The sequence below is a fragment of the Mizuhopecten yessoensis genome, unplaced genomic scaffold (assembly GCF_002113885.1).
Source record: "Mizuhopecten yessoensis strain PY_sf001 unplaced genomic scaffold, ASM211388v2 scaffold716353, whole genome shotgun sequence".
Classification (NCBI taxonomy): Eukaryota; Metazoa; Mollusca; class Bivalvia; order Pectinida; family Pectinidae; genus Mizuhopecten; species Mizuhopecten yessoensis.
Window position 1 is genome coordinate 594,860 of NW_018480074.1, and position 21,162 is coordinate 616,021.

Sequence of the window (21,162 nt, forward strand, 5' to 3'; positions counted from 1 at the left end):
TGTGTGTCCTCACAGGTCCTCCCACTGCACTCACTGTGTAATGGTGCTGTGTGCAAAGGGATGTGCGGTCACCATTGACGTACATGTCTACACAATGGGGATGGTTGTTGTTTTGCACACTGCACCAGTTTCATTTTAGCTGTAGTGTTCACCAAAAAGATCAGTGTGTAAATGGTAGGTTAAGTGATACGTGACTAGTAAAAGGTTAAATTGTAAATATGTTTGTTATTATGAAAACCGTTTTACAGGACTCGGAGACAAAGATGTCTAACCAAGTGGACGGCTCAACATCTCTCCATCGTGATTCAAGTGGTAACCATGGGATCGGTGATGAAGGACAGGGACCCCATACAATGACCTTGACCCAGATTATGCAGCAAGGCCTTTTTAATCCCTGCAGTGGATTATTTCATGACCCAGTTTCCGGAAATAACTTTTCTCTCGGTGCGGCCATTAAACATGGTTTGATCGATGCCAAGAAATCTTTATTCAAGCTTCCTCAGACAGGGGAGATAATCGATCTACAAGAAGCAATTCAAAGTGGCGCTGTCAACAGTAAAACCGGCAATGTGTTTGATTATGTCAAAGGCGAGGAAATTCCATTGCATGTGGCTGTGCGACGTAAACTTGTCTCAGATGATTCAGAAATTGTGTCTGGTCGGTCGTTTTCTATTAACACTACCGACGACCCACTTACATTCCAGGATAGGATAAAGGGAGGTAAGCTATCGTTCCCGCTTAATGTGACTGAAACTAATTTTGAGGAAACAATATCCATCCGTGATAAAAAGTCTGGATCAGTAGTAAGTTTGAAAGATGCTAGGAAGAACAGCATTGTTAAGTTTATAGAGAGTGATTTATCCAGTACAAAAGTAGGAATGAAGGGCTGTTTCGTTAAGGACACATTTAATGACAAGTGGCTATCCTGGGATAAAGCCTGTGATGCTGGCCTTGTTGGAAATCTAGACATCACTTCAGAAAATTCTGCTAACCGCCGTGACTCCAAGCAGATCAAAAGAGTCACATGGTCATCTTTCAATGACAAAAAGAGGGAAAGTTGCGATGCTAAGAAAGAGGAAGACGATGATAGTGGGAAAGACCCGTCTGAGTCAGAATTGGATATGGAAATTGCAGCAGCACTCAAAGCAAAGAATAAAAGAAAACATTCCATAGAATTGTGTTCGATGTCGGATTTACCAGTGACATTAGACGACGTCATAGATAATGGTCTCTATGACCCGGTCACCAACACAGTATGTGATGTCAGCACTGATGAATCTGTTGCATTTGTGGATGCTATTGAGCGAGGTCTGGTTCATAAAGCCTCTTTGATTCGTGATCCTGTGAGCAAAGACATTTTAACATTAGAGGAGGCTATAGATAAACGTATCATTGACCCTCTTTCAGGGAGAATGATGTTGTCGTCAGGGTTACCAATCGCATTAAACTTCGCTGTCAACAGGGGCTTGGTAGTGAAATGTAAATCTCCATTCTCTCTCTCACTTTCGGAAGCCATTGAGGAGGGACTTTTCGACATAACTACAGGGATGATGCTAAACCCAGACACAGAGGAAAAAATGGGGTTCTCCCAGGCCATATTCTCTGGAATGTTGGATTGTAGTATCATTAAGGTACGGGACGTGGACAGTGGTGAGGTTCTGGGATTTCAGGAGGCCGTTGAGAGAGATCTGCTAAATCTAGCGACGGGGATGTGTTACGATACCTCCAGTGGGGATACCCTTTCTCTCATAGAGAGTATTGAAAGGGGCATTCTTATAGACCTGACAAATCAGCCGAAATATAGTCTCCTGGAGGTCGTTGATGACTGTCTCGTGGATGACGAAGGTAAATTCCATGATCCATCAACAGGGTACGCAGTCTCGTTAATAAGTGCTATAGACTCGAGTCTCCTCGACCGTGACTGTGTTCTTGTCCGGGATTTAGAGAGTCAAACTCTGGTAACATTAGACGGAGCTATAAATGAGGGCATTGTGAACTCCCTCACAGGAACATACTCATGTGGCAAAACTAACTGTGATTTCAACACAGCCGTGTCAAAAGGTTTACTCATACAAAATCTCGGCAGTACAGATTTAAATCTGATTGATGCAATTCATGAAGGAGTTTACAATGTGACTCGTCAAAATTTCATGGATCCAAGGAACGGAGAAGTGAAGTCCTTCAAGGAAGCTCTGGAGTCAAAGCTTGTACGCTGTGATGATATTGTGATAAAAAATTCAAAGTCTGAAGAATATCTGACATTTGAGGAAGCAGTGTCGAGAAAACTCCTGGACTTGGAAGAATGTCAAGTATTTGATCCTCTAGAGGATGAATGGTTAGATTTGAAGACAGCACTAGCTCATGGGCTTCTCAGACAGACCATGGGAGAACCAGCTAAAGGCCTTGTTACCATAGTGACTGATGGCACGTACGACCCTGAACTACAGAGGGTCAAGGACAAAACCTCTCAAATGTGCGTCGATGTGGAAGATGCTATTTCTATAGGTATTGTTGATCCTTCTCATACATTTGTTCGTGATAATGCTCGTAACCAATTCATTCCACTCTCAGAGGCGATTAATTATCACTTGATGGATAAATACTCTGGAAAGGTGACAGACACAAAGACATTTGAGAAATTAGATTTGTGTACAGCGGTGGAGAAAAAGTTGGTGGTAGAGATGCCGGAGAAGGGGTTTACACTGGTAGATATCGTAAGTAATGAACTGTACAGCAAAGAAAAACAAACCATCCTACACCCAAGGACATGTGCAAGGATGTCGCTTCAGGAAGCAATTTCGTGTAAACTTGTGGATGGCTCTCAACCACAAGTTCTTGTGGCAGAACGGGGAATTTTTAGCCCAAAAGAAGCAATAGCAAAGAAAATATTGGATGCCTCAACTGGAGCCTATCTAGAGCATACTCCACTACCTGAGGCTGTGGCTAAAGGATTTGTTTTTAAATCAGAACAGAAAGGATATCAGCCATTTTTGACAGAAATTGCCGATATTCTGAAAGATTCTGATTTCACTTCGTTGACATCTGCTAAACAAATCAATGACTCAAGTCTCGGAGGTCAGAGTGAATATTCTCGAAGATCAAACTATGGAAAGCCTTTCTTTGGAATTCAGAGAGCAGTTGAGGAGGGTATTTTCGAAAAGCACAGATGCACATTTTATGACCTCAGGATTAAGTCCTCGGTTACTATGGCAGATGCATTAAAGACTTTTCTTATCCATGGCACAAGGTCTAGGGTCATGAACCCAGACACTCAGAAGTATATATCTCTCAGTGAGGCTGTGGATAAAGGAATTGTCAGTGGCAAGACTGGGTCTATCCTGGACAGGCAAAACATGAAGAGCATTCCACTAGAAAAAGCGGTTGAGGAAAACTTAGTTGTGGATGTGCCGTTCACACGAGTTACTCTTGATGAGGCCGTGTCGTACGGCTTACTGAATACAAATGTTCTGAAAATGCAGAGCATGATCTGTGACGAGAGGGTTTCGTTGGCTGATGCTCTTGATAAGGGTCTGATCGACACGGAGGATTCACTTGTCAAGGATGTTGACAAGGACATTGTGATGACCTTGAAAAAGGCAGTTGACTGTGGCCTATTTAACACAACAACGGCATGTGTTGTTTGTGACTCGGGACGTATTGTCAGCCTTATGGACGCACTAAATGAAGGTCTTATCCTCAACGGTCGAAGTCTGTGTAATTTTCCAAGACTTCCACATTTGAGAAAACGGACCTTACAACTCGATTCCTTATCTAATAGTGTGGAGATTGCCTCCAAGCAACCCAAACATTCCAGTGACAGCTCCGGCATTGACATGCAGGAGAACGATGATGTGCTTGACCTGATGGATCAGAATATAGAAGCCATCAGTTTCGGTGAGGCACTCAGAAGAAACTATTTAGATAAAGAAACGGGTAATTTTCGTTTGTCTGATAGTGAAACTCCTGTTCCTCTGAAGGATGCTATTAGCCAAGGGCTGATCAATGTTTCTGGTGTTACATTCCACGATAGAATTACTGACCAGAGTCTTTCTCTCAAACTGGCCTTGGAGGTGGGCTTACTGGATTCCAGTACACAGACCTCGAGAAGAAATTCCAGACATGGAATAACCTTCAGTGAGGCTGTCCAGGGAGGGCTGCTGACGGAGAAAATGCAGGTCAACCTTGACAATTCAGAAACCTCCGACCCCAGAAAACAGAAGAAATCATTTGCGGAAAAGTTATCTAAAGAAATTGATATCATAAAAACTGCAAAAAACATGTCATCCTCCTTAGATTCCTTATTACAAGTTGTCAAAGACGACCAGGGAACCTATCGTCTCGGCACATTGCACCGTATACTAAAGAAGGGAATGCTTAATCCAAGTACAGGACTGATGGATGATCTTATAACTGGTCAGCCACTGACCATACAGGATGCTGTCCAGAATAACCTTATTAATATGCGAGCAAGAGAGATCGTAGATCCACGGACTAGGGAGCTCCTGACACTACAGGAAGCTATCAGCCTCAGGGTAGTGGACCCTGTAAGAGGTTGTTACAACGACACTGTCCATCAGACGTCAATGTCGCTCAAAGAAGCAATGGAGCTAAGCCTTATCATAGAGGGCTTGGCCGAAGCTCCCCAGCCAAAGAGTTCCGTGGAAATTTATGTTGAAGAAATTCTTACCAATGAACAGAACAAAGGTAAAGCCAAATTACAGGATGCGTTTTCATCTGGTGTCTTGCATCGCTCAAATTCCTCCGTTATTGATCCGGACACAGTTCAACCAATTACATTAAAGCGTGCTGCAAGTCTTGGAATGATTGACATGAGTACTGGTGAATTCAAAAACCCCCAAACAGGTGAGAGCATATCTCTGAGCGATGCTGTGGAGAAGGGATTCATCTTGAGTCCCAAGGGTCTGACACTGTACAGTGCTGTGAACCAGGGACTCTACAGTGATAAGAACTGTCAGTTCGTGGACCCGGGTACAGGGAAGGAGCACACTCTGAAGGAGATGATTGACATGGAAATCATAACGCCCATGTGTCTGGAGATACGTGATCTCACACAGAAGGGAATCGTCGTCACACTGCAGACAGCCATCGACAGGAAAACCATAGAGCAGATAAAAAATGTGTACGTGAATTTGGTGAATAATCAGGTATACAACTTCAACGAGGCCATCGCTGCAGGCCTCATCATCAGTAACAGTCCACGAGAGGGGCTGCGTGAGAGCAACAACAGCCAGAATGTCATGGCCGCCTCAGGTGCGCACACCATGGAGTCGGTAAGGTACCGCCACTTAGCTGAGAATGCATATGGTCCTGTCCTCACGCGCCCATTCTCTATGGGCAGTCGTTCTCGAAACAGCAGTTCGTCTGATTTGACAACTGATTCATCGAGCACGGACAGGAAGGATCCTCATACATGGATGATGCCACTTACCTCTGAAATGATCCGTCAGATGATTGTAAATGCTAAGCATAAGAAGGATGCAGCAGCTCAGAGGAATGATAACACAGACAAGAACAGTAAATCTGAGGACGAGTGCGACGCTGGTTCAATGACGCCGACCATGGATGAAGACATAGATGCAGAACAAAATTTGAGTATGCAAGAAAACAACAATGACAAAAACAGAGCTGAAAAAAGCTCAAATCCATCGACACCAACTACACCACAGGTCACTGAGATACCATGGCAACATGAGGTCAAGGTCATAGAAGAGGTCAGAGTCAAACCAGCCATGGCAGGACTACGGAAGGTAGGAACATTGATTCCTGCATGAGTCGCCTGCCTACTTTGGTCATGTCGAGAGATCCCTGCCTGATTTTCCACTTCTGTGTCTTGTCATATAACGCCAACCTGAATGAGAACGACTCTAACTTGCAATGCAACGCCTTCCCGATTGAGAACGTCTGTTTGTTTCCGTCGGGACTGCCTTTACTCACTTCTAGTTTGTACTTAACAAAATATAGATTGTGAAATCTTGACTGTTATGAAAACCTTAATTATCTCGTAACATGGACATTCTCCATTTCAAATAATCTGATACATTTTAAAACAAATTCAACGGAACTGCTAGTAATGATTGTGAAAACAAAAAATTATTGCTCGACCGATTAGTTTTAATTTGTTTAAACATATTTGATTGATCCAATGATTCAAAAAGATTGGACACCAGGTTTTTACAACTTTTAGCAGATTAATGACACCATTATGTGAAATGTGAGAATGTTCGTATATAAATCCTGTAGAAAGGCATGTTTCGATGGACCTATGTTCATACAATAGTTGTGTAGTTTGATGATAACCCTACATTTACTTGCTGCCTTGTTGAACTCACCAAACTGTTTGTTCTACACTCGGCCATTAATGTCGGTAACGTTGGCATGAAAAGTGTGTTTTTGTTTATATCAGATCAGTCCTGTGTTAAATATAAGGAAAGAGAAAGTACATTGAACATAGGTCCATATGCATATAAGATATTTTCAGTTCCAATATTTTGATAAATGCCAACTTCCTATCAATTTTCGTGCTGTACATTCATTTTTCTTAAGGAACTGAAATTCAGATCTCATTTGCATATTAGAAATTCCTGAAGCATGCTTTCAAATGAAAGGACAATATTTATGTAAGGACTAAGCATGGAAATAGAATTTCATCATTCTTGCAAGATCAGCTTATACAGATATTTCATTATCGTTCATTAAAATTAAAAGAAAAAAGGCAGTATTTTTGCATGGAGGAGAAGTTGTATTTCTGTTTTAAAAAGAACATTTGCATCATTATTCCTGTTTTTATTATGTCTTCAAATATCTTATATAATTATCATATGTGCTTGCTTTTTAAATATATTCCAAATTGAATCAAATCATAACCAACCATGCTTTTCCTTACTTTATATATCTCCTTTGTAATAATAAGTCTAATAAGAAAAAATATTGTAATGTTATTTTCATACAGAAGTTGTATTTTTTCCTAAAGAATTAAGTGTATAGAATGCATACAGAAAGTGAGTGTATCAACAGAAAGCTAGCATGTTAATTCAATGTATTTTATTTAAAAAGGAAAAAAGGAAAATTTGATTTTGAAATGTCACTATTTCCAAAAAAAAATCTTAAAAAATCTGTTTTGAAACGTGTGTTTTTCTGATATTTGTCTTACTAACTGTTAATGCAACTAATGAATTTTTTGACTCAATTGAATGTTCTTTATTTTATTTACAACAAAAAGTGAGAATGTCAGGAAATTTTGTGTTAGGGTAAAGTTGAGCTTGTGTATACAGCACATGTGTGGTAGTGGAATACAAGAGTGAACTGTGTTATATGTTACGGGTGTTACACCTGTTTAGACAGCAGGAAACTCTCAAACCGAAATCACTCCGATTACATCTAGCTGTCATTGATCATGTATCAAGTCTGATATATGTGCACACAAAATGTTTTTCATCTGGGTTACAAATTTATTTCCCATGGTTCTTTTAATTTGACCCTGCATATCAAAACTACTTACTTGATTATTCCTGTAACATTTTGACTCTAAAAATCACAAGTTTACTGGCTGATAATTGGATGATGGAACTTCTATTGATTTTGGTTCGAGAGTTTGTTGGTTTAGAGATTAATCAGAAACTACAGCATGATGTTCTTCAATATGTAATCAGAAAATCTTAAGGAAACTGATTGTGGAGGGGGAAAAGGGGCTTTATCAAAGTGAGCTGATAATTTCAGACAATTGTCCAAAAAAATGAATTTAAAAAAATTCCTCACAAATGAAAAAAACTGTTTAAAAAATCTTTATAAATGAATATTTTTTTTAGCTATATGATATATATTTTTTTAAATATTTTTGAAACATATTTTAACTACTTTGGGAATATGAAATATTTTTGGTGTAAATTATCTTGGTATATGATTTTATTGATTTACCAAATGAAAATGTTAGCTCATCGTTTTCTCTCAGATCAAAAATGAGTAATTAAAATGCTGATATGAAGGGGTAATTCAAAATAATGCAAAATTCGAAAAATTTAGATTAAAATATGATTAATATTAATTGAAAATGAAGGTAAGTTTATAAAATTCTAATGCCATTGACATGTGGAGGAAATTTTGTTTCTAGAATTTTCTTGCATAAAAATACATTTTGAAATCTTGTATATTTTGAATTGCCACTTAATGATTTTTTTAACAACTTAACATTGCTTTGCTGTATGTGAATCAGTTTGGAGAAAAAGAGCAAAGTTTTGATTTGAAGAAAAAAAGAACTTTACAAGTTTTAATGTCAAGTTAGTTATGTCCTGCCTGTCTTATTTGAAATGATTTGAAATACATATATACAGAGTGGATTAAACAAACTTGATGAAATTTCAATCCTGATCCATCTGTTAATATGGCTTCAAATGGAATTATTGGCATTTTCCATCCTGACATAATATTTCTAAAACATTCATTTATATCACACACTTCAGTTTTAACATAATTTTAATTGATTTATTAAAGAGTATTTGAAAAGATGCAAAGTGATTAAAATTTACAGATTGTAATGGAGGAGTTATGCCCCTTTTGATTACTCTCCTTCTAACATGGGACATTAAAATTTAGTACAAGTGAAATACAAGTTAAGAATTTAATAATTTTTTTCATTAATAAGAATGATGTGATTAACTTATTGACATCTAATGATTGATTGGAAGTGCATTCAATTAACTACTTATTAATTAATTAATATTATTAATGAATTTACAAAGAGATTTACTTCGAGATTGAATCTTGTCTTAGTTGTTAATTTTACACACTGACCTCTGACCTCACGCATGAAAACAGAATCTTTTACTGATCCGTATACCCTAATGTTTTATTTCTCTCAGAACCAGTTCTCCAGTACTCCATCTTTGTACATTGATATTTTGATCTGCAGCATTCGTATATTGCTGTGAAAAATAATTGAATTGAAAAATAGATTGAGAAATAATATGAAATATATCATAATTTCAAATAATTCATTTTGAAAATGTCATGTTCTATATCATGTTGGTAAAGTAAAGTATCAGATCAGAATCTTTCAACAATTGAATTAAACATTTAACTGATTTTAAAGAAAGTAGATTACATTTATCTATCTAACTTTACAAATGATCTTCATTCTCATGCAAAACTGAAATGGTATCAATCAAATTTCATACTCATATTCTTTTTTCTTTTTGCCTTGTCTATACCCTGCCTGATATTGCACTAAGATATTACACAAGATGCTACATTCCTATTATTTCCAAAGTCTCACTTTCCTAATTTATCATTTTTATAGGAAATTTGATTTTGTTTTTACTTGCTTCATTTTATTGCTCAAGAAAAAAGTCAGAAAGCTTTGATTTGCAGACCAGTACAATGCTTACGTGAAATCGCATTCTTTTCATTTCAGTGGGTTTTGCCTAAACCTTCGCATGGTGGTAGACAATGTGAAGCCTGCCTGCCTGTGCCTGTCAGCTGTTCCCTTCACCCCCCTCCACACTCACCATATCATAGGAATGCTCTGTCAATTAACATGCATCACGTTTTTCTGTCCTCTTTCCTTTTGTGAATCTCATTCTCGTCTTTGTCCATGTATTATCTGTTCTGTCTTTTAGTTTTGCAGTGCATGTAACGTTTTTGTAGTCGGATCTTTTATCGCACCCATCTGTCCTGTGCCGTTCCATGTAAATGTCAGTGTCATGTGATCGTCATGTGATATATATAATGTATGCAAGACTTGTTGGGAATGGATGAATGTCTTGTTTCATCAATAACTCATTTTGAATTTGAATATTTTTTGAATGAACAATTGTTTATTATTTATATGCATCTTGGAAGATTGTTTTTTGTGTATTAAAGTGTTTCAGTCCTTCATCAAACCGTCAACCTTCCCTTTTTTTGTGCATTTTGAAAACAAATTCCCTTGTCTTGCCACTGTAGATGCCAACATACCACTTGATTGATGTAGGGTTGCATATTATTTTTGTACATGGATTATGTTTTAGTTCTGTTTTGTATATATGCCTGCTATATGAATTTGGTCAATAACCTGTCTATATAGTGTAGGATGTTGTACTAAGCACTATTACTTTTATAAATATTAAGTATTGTATATTGTATAATTTTGGTTTTCGTAGCTTGTTGCATTGGGAGAATGTTGTAATAGATCACTTCTGCATCTGATATATATATATTGTACGCTAAATTGGCACTGACATTATCTGCAAATCAAAATTTTACAAAAAATTATATGATTTTGAACTCCATTCCAGTTTTGATTTTATGATTTCTAGATTCTTGAAATAGTTGCCCTGCTGATATTTTAGTTTCATTTTTTTTCTGTCTCTTCAGTTTTGCTTTTGATCGCCATTAGATATTATTGATGCTACTTTCACTTTAGCTATATTTAATCTGGCGTTATCTAACACATTAGAAACTGATGCTACTTTCACTTTAGGTACCTGTATCTTATTCTGAATATTTTCGAACACATGTTGTAACATTGCCATATGTATATCCAACAGGGAAGGTTAGTTGACTCCTACGACAAACTGGCTCAGGATCTGAACAATGAGCTAAACTGGCTCTCAGATGTTGAACAGTTGCTAAGAGATGATCAGCCCATCAATGATGAGGCAAGCAAAGTTCAGGGACAATTAGACGCACAAAAGGTTTGTACAGTATTCCAGCTTAACATCTTTAATTCTTGTAGCAAAATTGTATACAGCATTTCATGTAAGTGTCAAACAAAAAACAAAAAAGATCTACATGTTAGTATTTTTCATACCATACTTTTTGTTCTCCCTTTGATCTTTAAAAACAAATCTGTTTTAAATCAATTTTCTTTGTAAACTTTTCTCAGTGTTATAATTTTTCAATGTTGTTTGAAGTGTTTAACCTCTTTTTGAATATATGAGAGGAAATGGGGTGCCGAAATATTCAGAACATAATGTGTTGCAGATAATTTATGTTCTAGTCTACAGTTAAATCAAAGGTATAAAGGATTAGTGTTCAAAATGCTTAGAAAAAACATTTAGGTAAGAAAGAGTTGTTTGGAATCAGTGAAAGTCAACAGACTTCAGATTACGAAAAACATATGTTGTCTGTCAGTTTGTTACCTATTTGTCTCCCCTTGCAGACTCTCCATGACGATATCCAGAAGCACCAACAGCCAATCCTGTCCCTTGTGTATCAGACTGAGCAGCTCCTTGAGAACCACCAGGAGGAGCTAACTCCTGAACAGGTCACCGAGGTTCAGCAGCTCGTATCCAGTCTCAAGGCTACGTTCGGCAAGGTCAGCCGCCATCTTGGTTTTCTGTCATCAATAGTTCTTGTTTGGAATCCGAACATTTATATTAAAATATTGACACATTTAACTTGTTCACCCCTGAAATTTGATGATGAACTATTCAAACCTTTGAAATGGAAGCGTTCAAATTTGTCTTCAGGGGTGAATGAGTTGAAAAATTAGTAAGGATATTGGCTGACTTTACTTCCATAAAGTTTTATCAATATACTGTTCCTTTGGGATCCTATTTGATTGATAATTGATGTTCAGTTGGAAACAAAAAACTGTGCAACATTTAATGATATTAGGATTGAATCTTAATTTTACATTACAAATTTTGTTTAAATTGTTTTACATCAAATGTATGTTCATTGTAAAAGCGACAGATATAACAGAAAGTGTGAACTCCTATATAAATCCACATTACTGATCCTTGTAGGTCCAGAAAACTGCTGACGGAAGAGTCAAGCATCTGACCACTGCTTGTAACGAGGTTACTAAATTTGAAGAGGAGATGACCAAGTTTAGTGATTGGCTGAGAGAGACCAAGAACGACCTGACCACACACCAGAGGGAGGTCACCAACCTTGACCGTCTGAAAGAGATCAAGGAACACCAGAAGGTGAGCAGAATGTTTGTGGTTGAATGCTGCATCGAACAAAATGGATTTACGGCATGGTGACATTTTCGTAATTTACAGGGCATATATTATATGGGTGATCACGAATACTAAGTCAGTGTAATAATTTGACATACATAAATATCTGTGATATAAAATGCAATGCAGCCTACCATAACAACCATGTTTGTAAGTAATCATAACAGTTTTGGAATTGTAAATAACCCTAATATACCCTGTGACCTTGACCTTTTGTACTCTTTGACCTATTTACCCTCAGTGATTTATTTCTTGTCAACTTTATCTTCCTGAACTTTGAACTCTTACCTATATGTCCCTGAACTTTGAACTCTGTGACCTGTACCTAACTTGTGTTCTTGTTTCCATGGTGACAGGATATGATGAATGACATGATCTCCCACCAGGCAGACATCAGATTTATGTCCATGGCTGTTCAGAAATACATGGAAGAGGCCAAGGTTTGTAGAACGTATATGATACTAATTCACAGGGCTCTGATATTTAGGACTCTGCTTTAAAGTTCTCTGATGCATGGGACTCGATTCAAAAGCTCTGATACACAGGGCTCTGATATACAGGATTCTGATACACAGGGCTCTAATATACAGGACTCTTATTCACAGGGCTATGATATTTAGGATTCTGATTTAAACAGCTCTGATAATTAGAATTCTGATTTAAAAGACTCTGATGTTTAGGATTCTGTTTCAAAAAGCTCTGATTCACAGGGCTCTTATACATAGGCATGTGATTGCACTGATATTGAATCAGATAAATAGCTAGATTAATGTTTAGTAATCATAATTATGTATAATAGAAAGTGAGTTAATTAATATCTGAATTATTTTCTTCCAGCTGCACAAGCTAGAGGTTGATGCATTCAAGGCCAATCGCAGGAAGACCAATCGCCTCAGCTGGCTCGGAATGGAGGGCATGGAGGCAGAACAAGTAGGTGACAAATTAAAAGCAGCAACAACAAGCTATGAAGACCTCAAATCCAAATGTGCATTGTTTGGAGAAAAACTTGGAACACTTTCAACCAAACAACGGAATTTCAATGAGAGTACGTTTAAACTCCTGACTTGGCTAACAGATGTTGAAGAGAAACTGTCCACATCAAAACAAGAGTCAGCTACCACAGAACCAGAGGTTCTACGACAACAGCTCGGGCTAATGCGATCAGCCAGCAGTGACGCCATCTCACATGGAGTACAGCTGGACGATTTAGAGAAGTTATCACATGATTTGATTGACATGTTAAAGGATTTGGCTGTTGATGAAGACCACGTACACAAGCTAGAGGATATCATAGACGATATCTCTGGTCGACACAAGGAAGTGTTGAATGAGGTTAATGAAAGGTCAAACAGCCTCCAGATGGCGCTGACTAAATCCCAGGATGTTGAAGATGCCCTTGACAACCTGTTGTCATGGGTACGTGATACGGACAAAACACTGACCACTCAAAAGCCGGTCAGTCTGATGAGAGACAGGCTGAGCGAACAATACCAGGAACTTAAAACAATAAGTGCCGATGTGGAAAGTCATAAACCAAGCTTAGATTCTGTGAGACATGAGGCAAACGAACTTATCAAAACGTGTGAACTAGATATGGCGAAGTCACTAGAGTCTAAATTGGGAGACCTTGCCAACAAATTTGGAGGTGTCCAGTCTAAGTGTAAGGCCCGAGCCAAAGACATTGAAGAAATCTCCGAAACTCTCGGACACTTCCAGGACACACTCGAACACTGTAATGTCTGGCTGAATGCCAAAATAGAGAACCTTGAGGACAAAAACTGGAATAAAAAGTCTGGTGATGAAATGAAAGACAAAGTGGACGGTATGACTATCGAGAAAAAGAGGAAGGAAGAAATTGTGGACGAATTGAAACAGCTCGGACAGGCTCTTGTTGAAGATCCTCGTACAGGAGAGGTCAGTGAGTTGAAAGAAAAAGTGACAGAACTTTGTAGAGAGTGGGAGGACTTTAATGGACTGCTGTCCGAGAGAGAACAAGAGGCATCGGAAAAGGAGAGACAGTCCGACGAGTACAGCAACACGAAGAAGTCCGTTGTGGACTGGCTGACTACCATGGAGGGTAAGGTGGACGCATTCGAGCCCGTGGCTGTTGATGTGGAGGTGGCAGCTACTCAGATAGAAGAGCTACAGGTGAGTCAGGTGACAATACAGCAGGTGTGAGGAGAAAGATGTATGTCCTTATTAAATAAAAGCCGTCCTAACCTTTATTGTAGCAACAACAGAGAAAAATCCTATGTTTTGATCATGTTATGAGTTTTGGTACATCTGTGGTTGTAATAGTTTAGATTCCCTTTTCTATAGGTTCTGAAAGACAAAGATTCATAAGTTACCTTTGAGATCCTTTCAAAATTTGTCAATTTCATCTAACTTTGTCAAATAACCTCTCATAGAAGAAAATTTAATTCAAGAGAAAATAAATTGGATACATTTGATCCTGACCAAAGTCTAGTTCCTTGTACTAAAATTTCAAAGAGTCACGATTAAAATGAAGTAATTTTACATTTCAGCCCATGCTGCAAAACTACCAGGATTACGTAGATACAATTGACGAGGTCAATGACCTTGGATGCGCATTTGACGCCCTTCAAAATGCTGACCAGAGACCAAGCAGTCCCTTCAGGAAAATTATGCGTGAGTTGTCTGCTTGTTTGTTATTTAATTTTTATCCAATAACATATTCTAAAGTATGAAAATGGAATATTTTCAAAATGAAATTTCACATATATCAATGGACGAAGTGAAATTTTTCATATAAGATGTATTTTAACTGAACCCTTTCACCCCTATGTAACTTTAGTAGACTCTACCATGCNAAGACCCCAGGTAATACACCCCTGTGTAGATATACACATCCAGACCCCAGGTAATAAACACCTGTGTATATATACACATCCAGACCCCAGGTAATACACACCTGTGTAGATATACACATCCAAAACCAGGTAATACACACCTGTGTAGACATAAACATCAAGACCCAAGGTAATACACACCTGTGTAGATATACACATCCAGACCCAGGTAATAAACACCCGTGTGTATATACTGATCTTTATGCTAAATTTAAGGAACAAATTACAGTCGATGTGGGAGACCACACAACTTTTCTGCTTTACATGTCTTTTGTTTTCCCCGTTTACAAACTACAGATGGAGTGAGATTTCTTACAAGTTTGTCATTAAGTACTTTTGTTTCAGATTAAAGAATGTTGATTCACTGTTATCGGACCTAGACAACGTGAGACAACTCGTCGCTGATTATGAGATTGCCCTCATTACTCATGACAGTTTGTCGTCCGAACCTGAATCTCTCAGAACCCACAAGGCAGAACTACAGGTAAGAACTTGATTCAGTGGATTCTTGTCAATGGCATCTGATGATGCTCAAAAAACTGTAAAGTTGGATAGTGGTTTGATTTTTTGAATAAATTTATCAATCAAATATGTTGTAAAAACCTGTATTTTTTAAGAAAAGTAATGAATATTAATAAGTAAAGCCGAATTTCAGGCATGAGTGCTTGTTGTTTATATAAAGAATATTTAATTACAAACAGTTATCTTAAATATTTACCTCCCTTGTCAGGACCTCCAAGTTTCAGTACAGCAACAACAGCAAAAGGTGGCCTCACTGAAGCGTGACACGGCCAGTCTACGTGTCCACACGGAGAAGTGTCGGCCAGGCGTGGCACGCTACTACGACCTCGAGGGCACAGAGAAGGAGGTGACAGATCTGGACCAGCGCTGGGACAACGTCTGTATACAGGTTGTGGAAAGGTGAGTCGTCACAGGAGTTATGAGAACTGGTAGGGGTTGATGTGGTATAAACTCATTCACCCCTATATTTTTAAACTGGACTTGCCCAGTCTTTGTTTGGTAAGGTTCAACTGAGACTTCAGGGGTTTATGGGTTAACATACCTAAAGAGACCAACACAGTTTTCTTGATTGCTTCCGATGTAAAAGAGTCCATGATACAAAGGATTTACATTTTTTATCCTGTAAATTAAGTGACTTATAAAACTTGTTCTCTATCTTGTAGACTAAGGAGTATGGACACTGCAGGTGACCTACTATCTCTTTATACCAACGGCCTCAAGTCCGAGCAGCAGTGGGGGGATCACACCCAACTGGCCATCGACACCCAGCCCCCACTCACGCAGGAACTCCCCCAACTCAAACAGATGATAGAACCAACCATGGTACGGGACGATATTGGACCTAAATATAATGAAATGGAATTCCTAATAGTTAAAGTCCTACTTTTCAAAAGATTAAAAAACAAAATAAAATGTTGAGGATACAATTCATAACTACATACATTCTTGTCTCTCTGTTGATGATCAGATTCTGTTGTGATGATAGCAATCTTTTCATTATAAGTTTTTTTCTCTTAAATATGTACCGTATTGCAGAGTCTTTGAAACTGATTGTTAATAAGCACATCATACTGAACATAGTTAATTTGATGTCATGGAAAGATTGCGTTTGGAAGACTGGAACATATCTGCTGTTAATATCATCATAGCAATCATTTTCACAGAATACTTTAAATCAATTTCCTTTGCCTGAGAACAAAGTAAAATACTACTTAATAAACAATAGCCATTATATAAAATATTAATATAGTCTGTTGCGTGCATGTTTGAACAATAATATATGATCTTTTCAGACAATTTACAACGGACTTGGAGAACGTCAGCATCAGATTGAGGCTGTGAATCGTCACGGTGGCCAGTATATTCGTGAGGCAAAGGTATGCCCTCATGAAGTGTTCAACACATCTATGGTATCTTATATGCAACCCTAGATCATCCAATCAGAATGTGGCATCTACAAGCTTTTATAATTTTTTGGCATTTATTTTTGTTATTATTTTACCCTACCAGAGACACAAATCCCTAATGTATTGCATTTGCTAGTATATGCAGATTATTTTTTGTTTTTATGTATTTTTGTTTTGTCTATTTTTAGACAACACGCTTTTCCTGTTTTCCCATTTATGTTTAAAACTATGTGTGACACAAGTTTGTGTCAAGACGACCTCCCCTTACTAACCCGTCTGCTTCCTGTCGTAGTGGTTTTTGTAGTAAAACATTCTATGTTTGTAAACACCTTCTCCGTGTGCTTTTTGTACAACATTTTTTTGTTGACAAACAAACTATTGTATATTTAGCACCTTTCCTTTGTATTATCGCGAGATTTTGTTTCTCCGTTACAGAATTCTCTTCCCTTGAGTGTTGTTTTTTGTGATGGACATTTTACTTTGTGCATTTTTGTCTATTGTGCTTTCAATGTTTCTTGTCATTTTGTGTTATGTAGTCAGCAGTTTTTGTTCTGTTGAAAATGTCTTGAAATCTGATTGGTTTATTCCCCAACCAATCCTCTGCCCTCCACTTTCCTCCCTCCCTCCCTCCCTCCCTCCCTGTCATTGATCAATCTTTAGTTCCAGCAGTATTTAGATCTATCCTTCTCCAGGTTGCTTAGCACGTTGAGCAGCTTGGAGTTACCATTTTATTTTTCCTTCAACGTTGTTCGTGACAATTCAGTCCTACACACAGCGCAAATGCACGGCTTGACCAAGCTCCTTAGCATTGAGTCATCAGCTTGCTTCCCCGCGATTGGTTGGCCTCCGGACCAGTAAGTAGTCGGAGTTGCATGTAGTTACCATGATAACCAGGTGAGCTATAAAGATATATACAGATTTTATTTTTCGTGTTTGTAAATGTAAATAACGGTATTTGGTTTAATGAATTAAAACACTAGGAAAGGATTTCTTATGTTATTCTATGCAGTGAAAACCATTTATTTATTTATTTATTTAATAAATTTGAGCTTTTCCAACTTCTTCACATTTTATTAAATATCCTTTTGTGTGTGTTGATTTACCTCCTATTGTTTTTTTAACTGAATTAAAAAACTAAAATGTGTTACAAAGTTTATATTCATCAGTAAATGTGGTTTGAAATTATGTTATATAAAATTTACAAATCTAATAGCAACTATCACATTTTAGTTTGTCAAACTTTTGATAATATTAATTTTATTTTTGTGAATTTAAGTTTTTAAAATTTTATATTTTATCCTCCTGTAACTCTTTTATCAATTTAAACGAATCAAAGTTGGAAAGCTCATTTGTATATTATTTATTTATCTTTTATTTATATTCATACATGATCAATAATGCATGACTGCTCTAAACAAATGGCTTGACATAATATCAGATAAAATATATATTTATACCAACTTTCTAAATAATTGTCTTCTGTTAAGTTAAAAGAACAATCAGATGAATTGGTAAAACCTTGATGTTTATATATCAAAGTGACAATGATTTTCTCATTAGATTAGAATAGAAAGAGAAAGTGCTCTGTTAGTTTTAGAAATGATGAGAACTGCCTGAATAGGAAGTTTTTTGCATGTTACGCTAGATTATCTAGATTGCATTTTGCTCAATGGTTCCAGAATCTTTCCAACTTTCAAGGAAAATACTCTCCCTTGCATTTGCTGTTGTGAGTGGTACGAATGTGACCCCCATTATAAACATAGCAGACTACTTAGTCTTGACAATGAATGAATATGAATCATGTGTAATTATTAACCATTTTGGGAATAAAAGGAAAAGCTAAAATTAATTGTAATAACAAATATTGGGAATTGTAATTTTGGCAATTGAAGTTCATGCGAGCTGGATACTTTTAAAAATGATTTTAAAATGCCTGAAAGTTTGTTTCCATGCATGCAGCAAGCTTTATGGTAAAAGGAAAAAACATGTTGCTGTTAATAGATTTTCAGCATCTAGAAACAGATTGAAGGTGCCAATCACTGTCTAGTTTAATCAGGTTACACAATATCAAAGGGAAGGCTGTGCTCTTAGTTAACATGTGATATTTCATAAGTCAAGGTTGGGTTCTGCTTTGTTTTTTTCCCTCACCCATAACTTACTACTCCAAATGTAATAGCTCTGAATTGTGATGTAAAAGGACACGTGAGAATGAATGTATGTTCAGATATTTAAAATTAATTCAGTTTAATGATGAATAATATCGTTGTATTAGATGTACCTTTAACGTCACAATTCGGAGCTTCTGATGATGACGATGTCACTAATGGATAGTCACTATGCATGTCTTTTTCCAGTACATCTAACCCACACTAACATTGCATCCGACAAGCTGTGTTCACACATAGTCAAAGGTCAAATCTGGATTTTGAAACTACGGTTTTAAATTAATTCACCAAAAGGTTTTTTTATCGGCAAGTTAGGATATCCATTTTAGGATTCTGACTTGTTGTTACTACAACCTAGTATTTAAAAAAAATCCCTAACAGTTTTAATTCATATTATTTTATACATTAATTTTATGTTTGATTGATAAATATCAATAACATTTTTTATTTTTTTTATGAAAGAATTTAATCAATATTTTCTTATTGATTACTTGTATTAACATTTTTTTTATTTTTAATTCCTGAAAAGTTGTCTTTTCTATGAGAGTATTTTTGTATTATTTTCAAAATAAAATGATTAAAATAATGTTTATTTTGCTTTTGCATTAAAAAAAATATTTTCCCCACTAATTGTTATAAATGTTAATTAATTAAAAACGTTTGCTGTGACTTTTCCAGCCTCTTGATTTTCACACAAGTCTTGTATTAATAGCCATAATTTGGATGTTGAAATAGTTTTTATGTAAGAAGTGACTTGGGGCATGTTCCTTTATAGCAATCCTTCTCCAAGGTCAAGGTCAAATCACCCATTTCCATTTATAGATTAGTGCAGGTGTTTCATTTTATGAATTCAAGGTCAAAGGTGACAGTATGGTAAGAATGTAAGATGTTTTGAGGGGAAAACTACCGCAGCTAACATGATAATATTTTAGATTTTAAAAGAAAGCAAAAAGGTAGAAAAACAAATAAGATATTAAGAGGTTAAAAGATCAAATAACAGTCATACTTTTTTTTTTATGTTTATAATTCTAAACAACTTTGGATTACTTTTCACTGGCCTTAAGTGTGTAGTGTCTAGGCAATCACTTATAATAGCTGCTATCACCATAGTAACGGCCACCTTAGATACCAGGTATGGCTTTACAGAACGTGCTATGGTACTAGGCCACCAGTAGAAATGTGGGTGACAGGATTACACAACTTTGGGTCATGTTTAAAAGTTAACCAAAATATAACGTTGAAGCTCTTGACAGCATAATTTACGATAAAAGTGACTCTTAACTGTGTTCTGTATTGCTTTGGTTACAATATACGTCTCACTTTAATCGCCGCTCAAATATATCTATCACTATGGTGATGTGGCATTACTGATCAGGTCACGGTCAAACTCATTTTTTTTCTCCATTTGTTTTACTTTGTAATTTAAGGAATTAATTGGTAAGGTACTCTATTAAACAAATTTATGAATTGTAGAAGTGCTACTATTTTAAAATGAAAGATAAATTAATGCACACTTTTTCACGAAATAGTAAAATGTGCACAAGATAGTCACAAAAAGAAAGTTTTGAGTAATTTAGTTAGAAATTGCATGAAGCATTTTCAGTGATTGTTCACATTGATCTTATAATGAAAAAACAACCCAATCACAACTTTTGCACAAGTATGTTCTAAATCCTGATCATCAGAGCGTTTGGTCAAACAAGCAAGTCACGTGGAAGCTTTCCCTTGTAGATTTACGACAGGAAGCTGAAGCAGTACCGAGACAGTCTGGAAGACATCGACGCCGCCCTGGTAGAAGGTTTGTCCAAACGACGGCGACATGAGGGTGGGGCCGAGACGGTTAAGACAGAACTGGACATGCTCAACCGGCGATATATAGATATGGTCAAGTGGACCAACAACCGGCTCAAGGAGATCACTGCCAGATTGTCCGGATCCAACGAGGATATACAGGTACTACTAGTCAAAAAGTCCCCTGAAGGAATATCTTCCTTAAATCTGTAAAACCTTTATCATAGATATTGTGTCATTAGATCACAGTGTCCTTGTAAGTTATCTGATAGATGTGCCTGATTTGATGTAGTACCAACTTTCAACATTTGATACCATCATTTCTTTCTTTTTGAAAAATATAAAAATTTGTGCATCACACTACTTTTTTGAAGAAATTTTAAACAGTAATTGTGAAACAGACATTAATTCAGAACCTCTCTGTACCGATTCATATTTTGACACA

The 21,162-nt window shown here is 36.9% G+C and overlaps 1 protein-coding gene across 1 annotated transcript in view; it reads left to right on the forward strand.

Moving 5' to 3' along the window:
- The window catches only part of LOC110443581, a 230,151-nt gene that overhangs the window by 143,554 nt on the left and 65,435 nt on the right, over positions 1-21,162 (forward strand). Inside the window, exons 34-45 of the mRNA XM_021487872.1 lie at positions 234-5,768; positions 10,542-10,688; positions 11,156-11,311; positions 11,745-11,927; positions 12,320-12,403; positions 12,801-14,111; positions 14,489-14,619; positions 15,179-15,317; positions 15,564-15,754; positions 16,018-16,177; positions 16,648-16,731; positions 20,658-20,879. Coding sequence (XP_021343547.1) covers positions 234-5,768; positions 10,542-10,688; positions 11,156-11,311; positions 11,745-11,927; positions 12,320-12,403; positions 12,801-14,111; positions 14,489-14,619; positions 15,179-15,317; positions 15,564-15,754; positions 16,018-16,177; positions 16,648-16,731; positions 20,658-20,879 — 8,343 coding nt within the window. The remainder of the gene's footprint in view (positions 1-233; positions 5,769-10,541; positions 10,689-11,155; positions 11,312-11,744; positions 11,928-12,319; positions 12,404-12,800; positions 14,112-14,488; positions 14,620-15,178; positions 15,318-15,563; positions 15,755-16,017; positions 16,178-16,647; positions 16,732-20,657; positions 20,880-21,162) is intronic.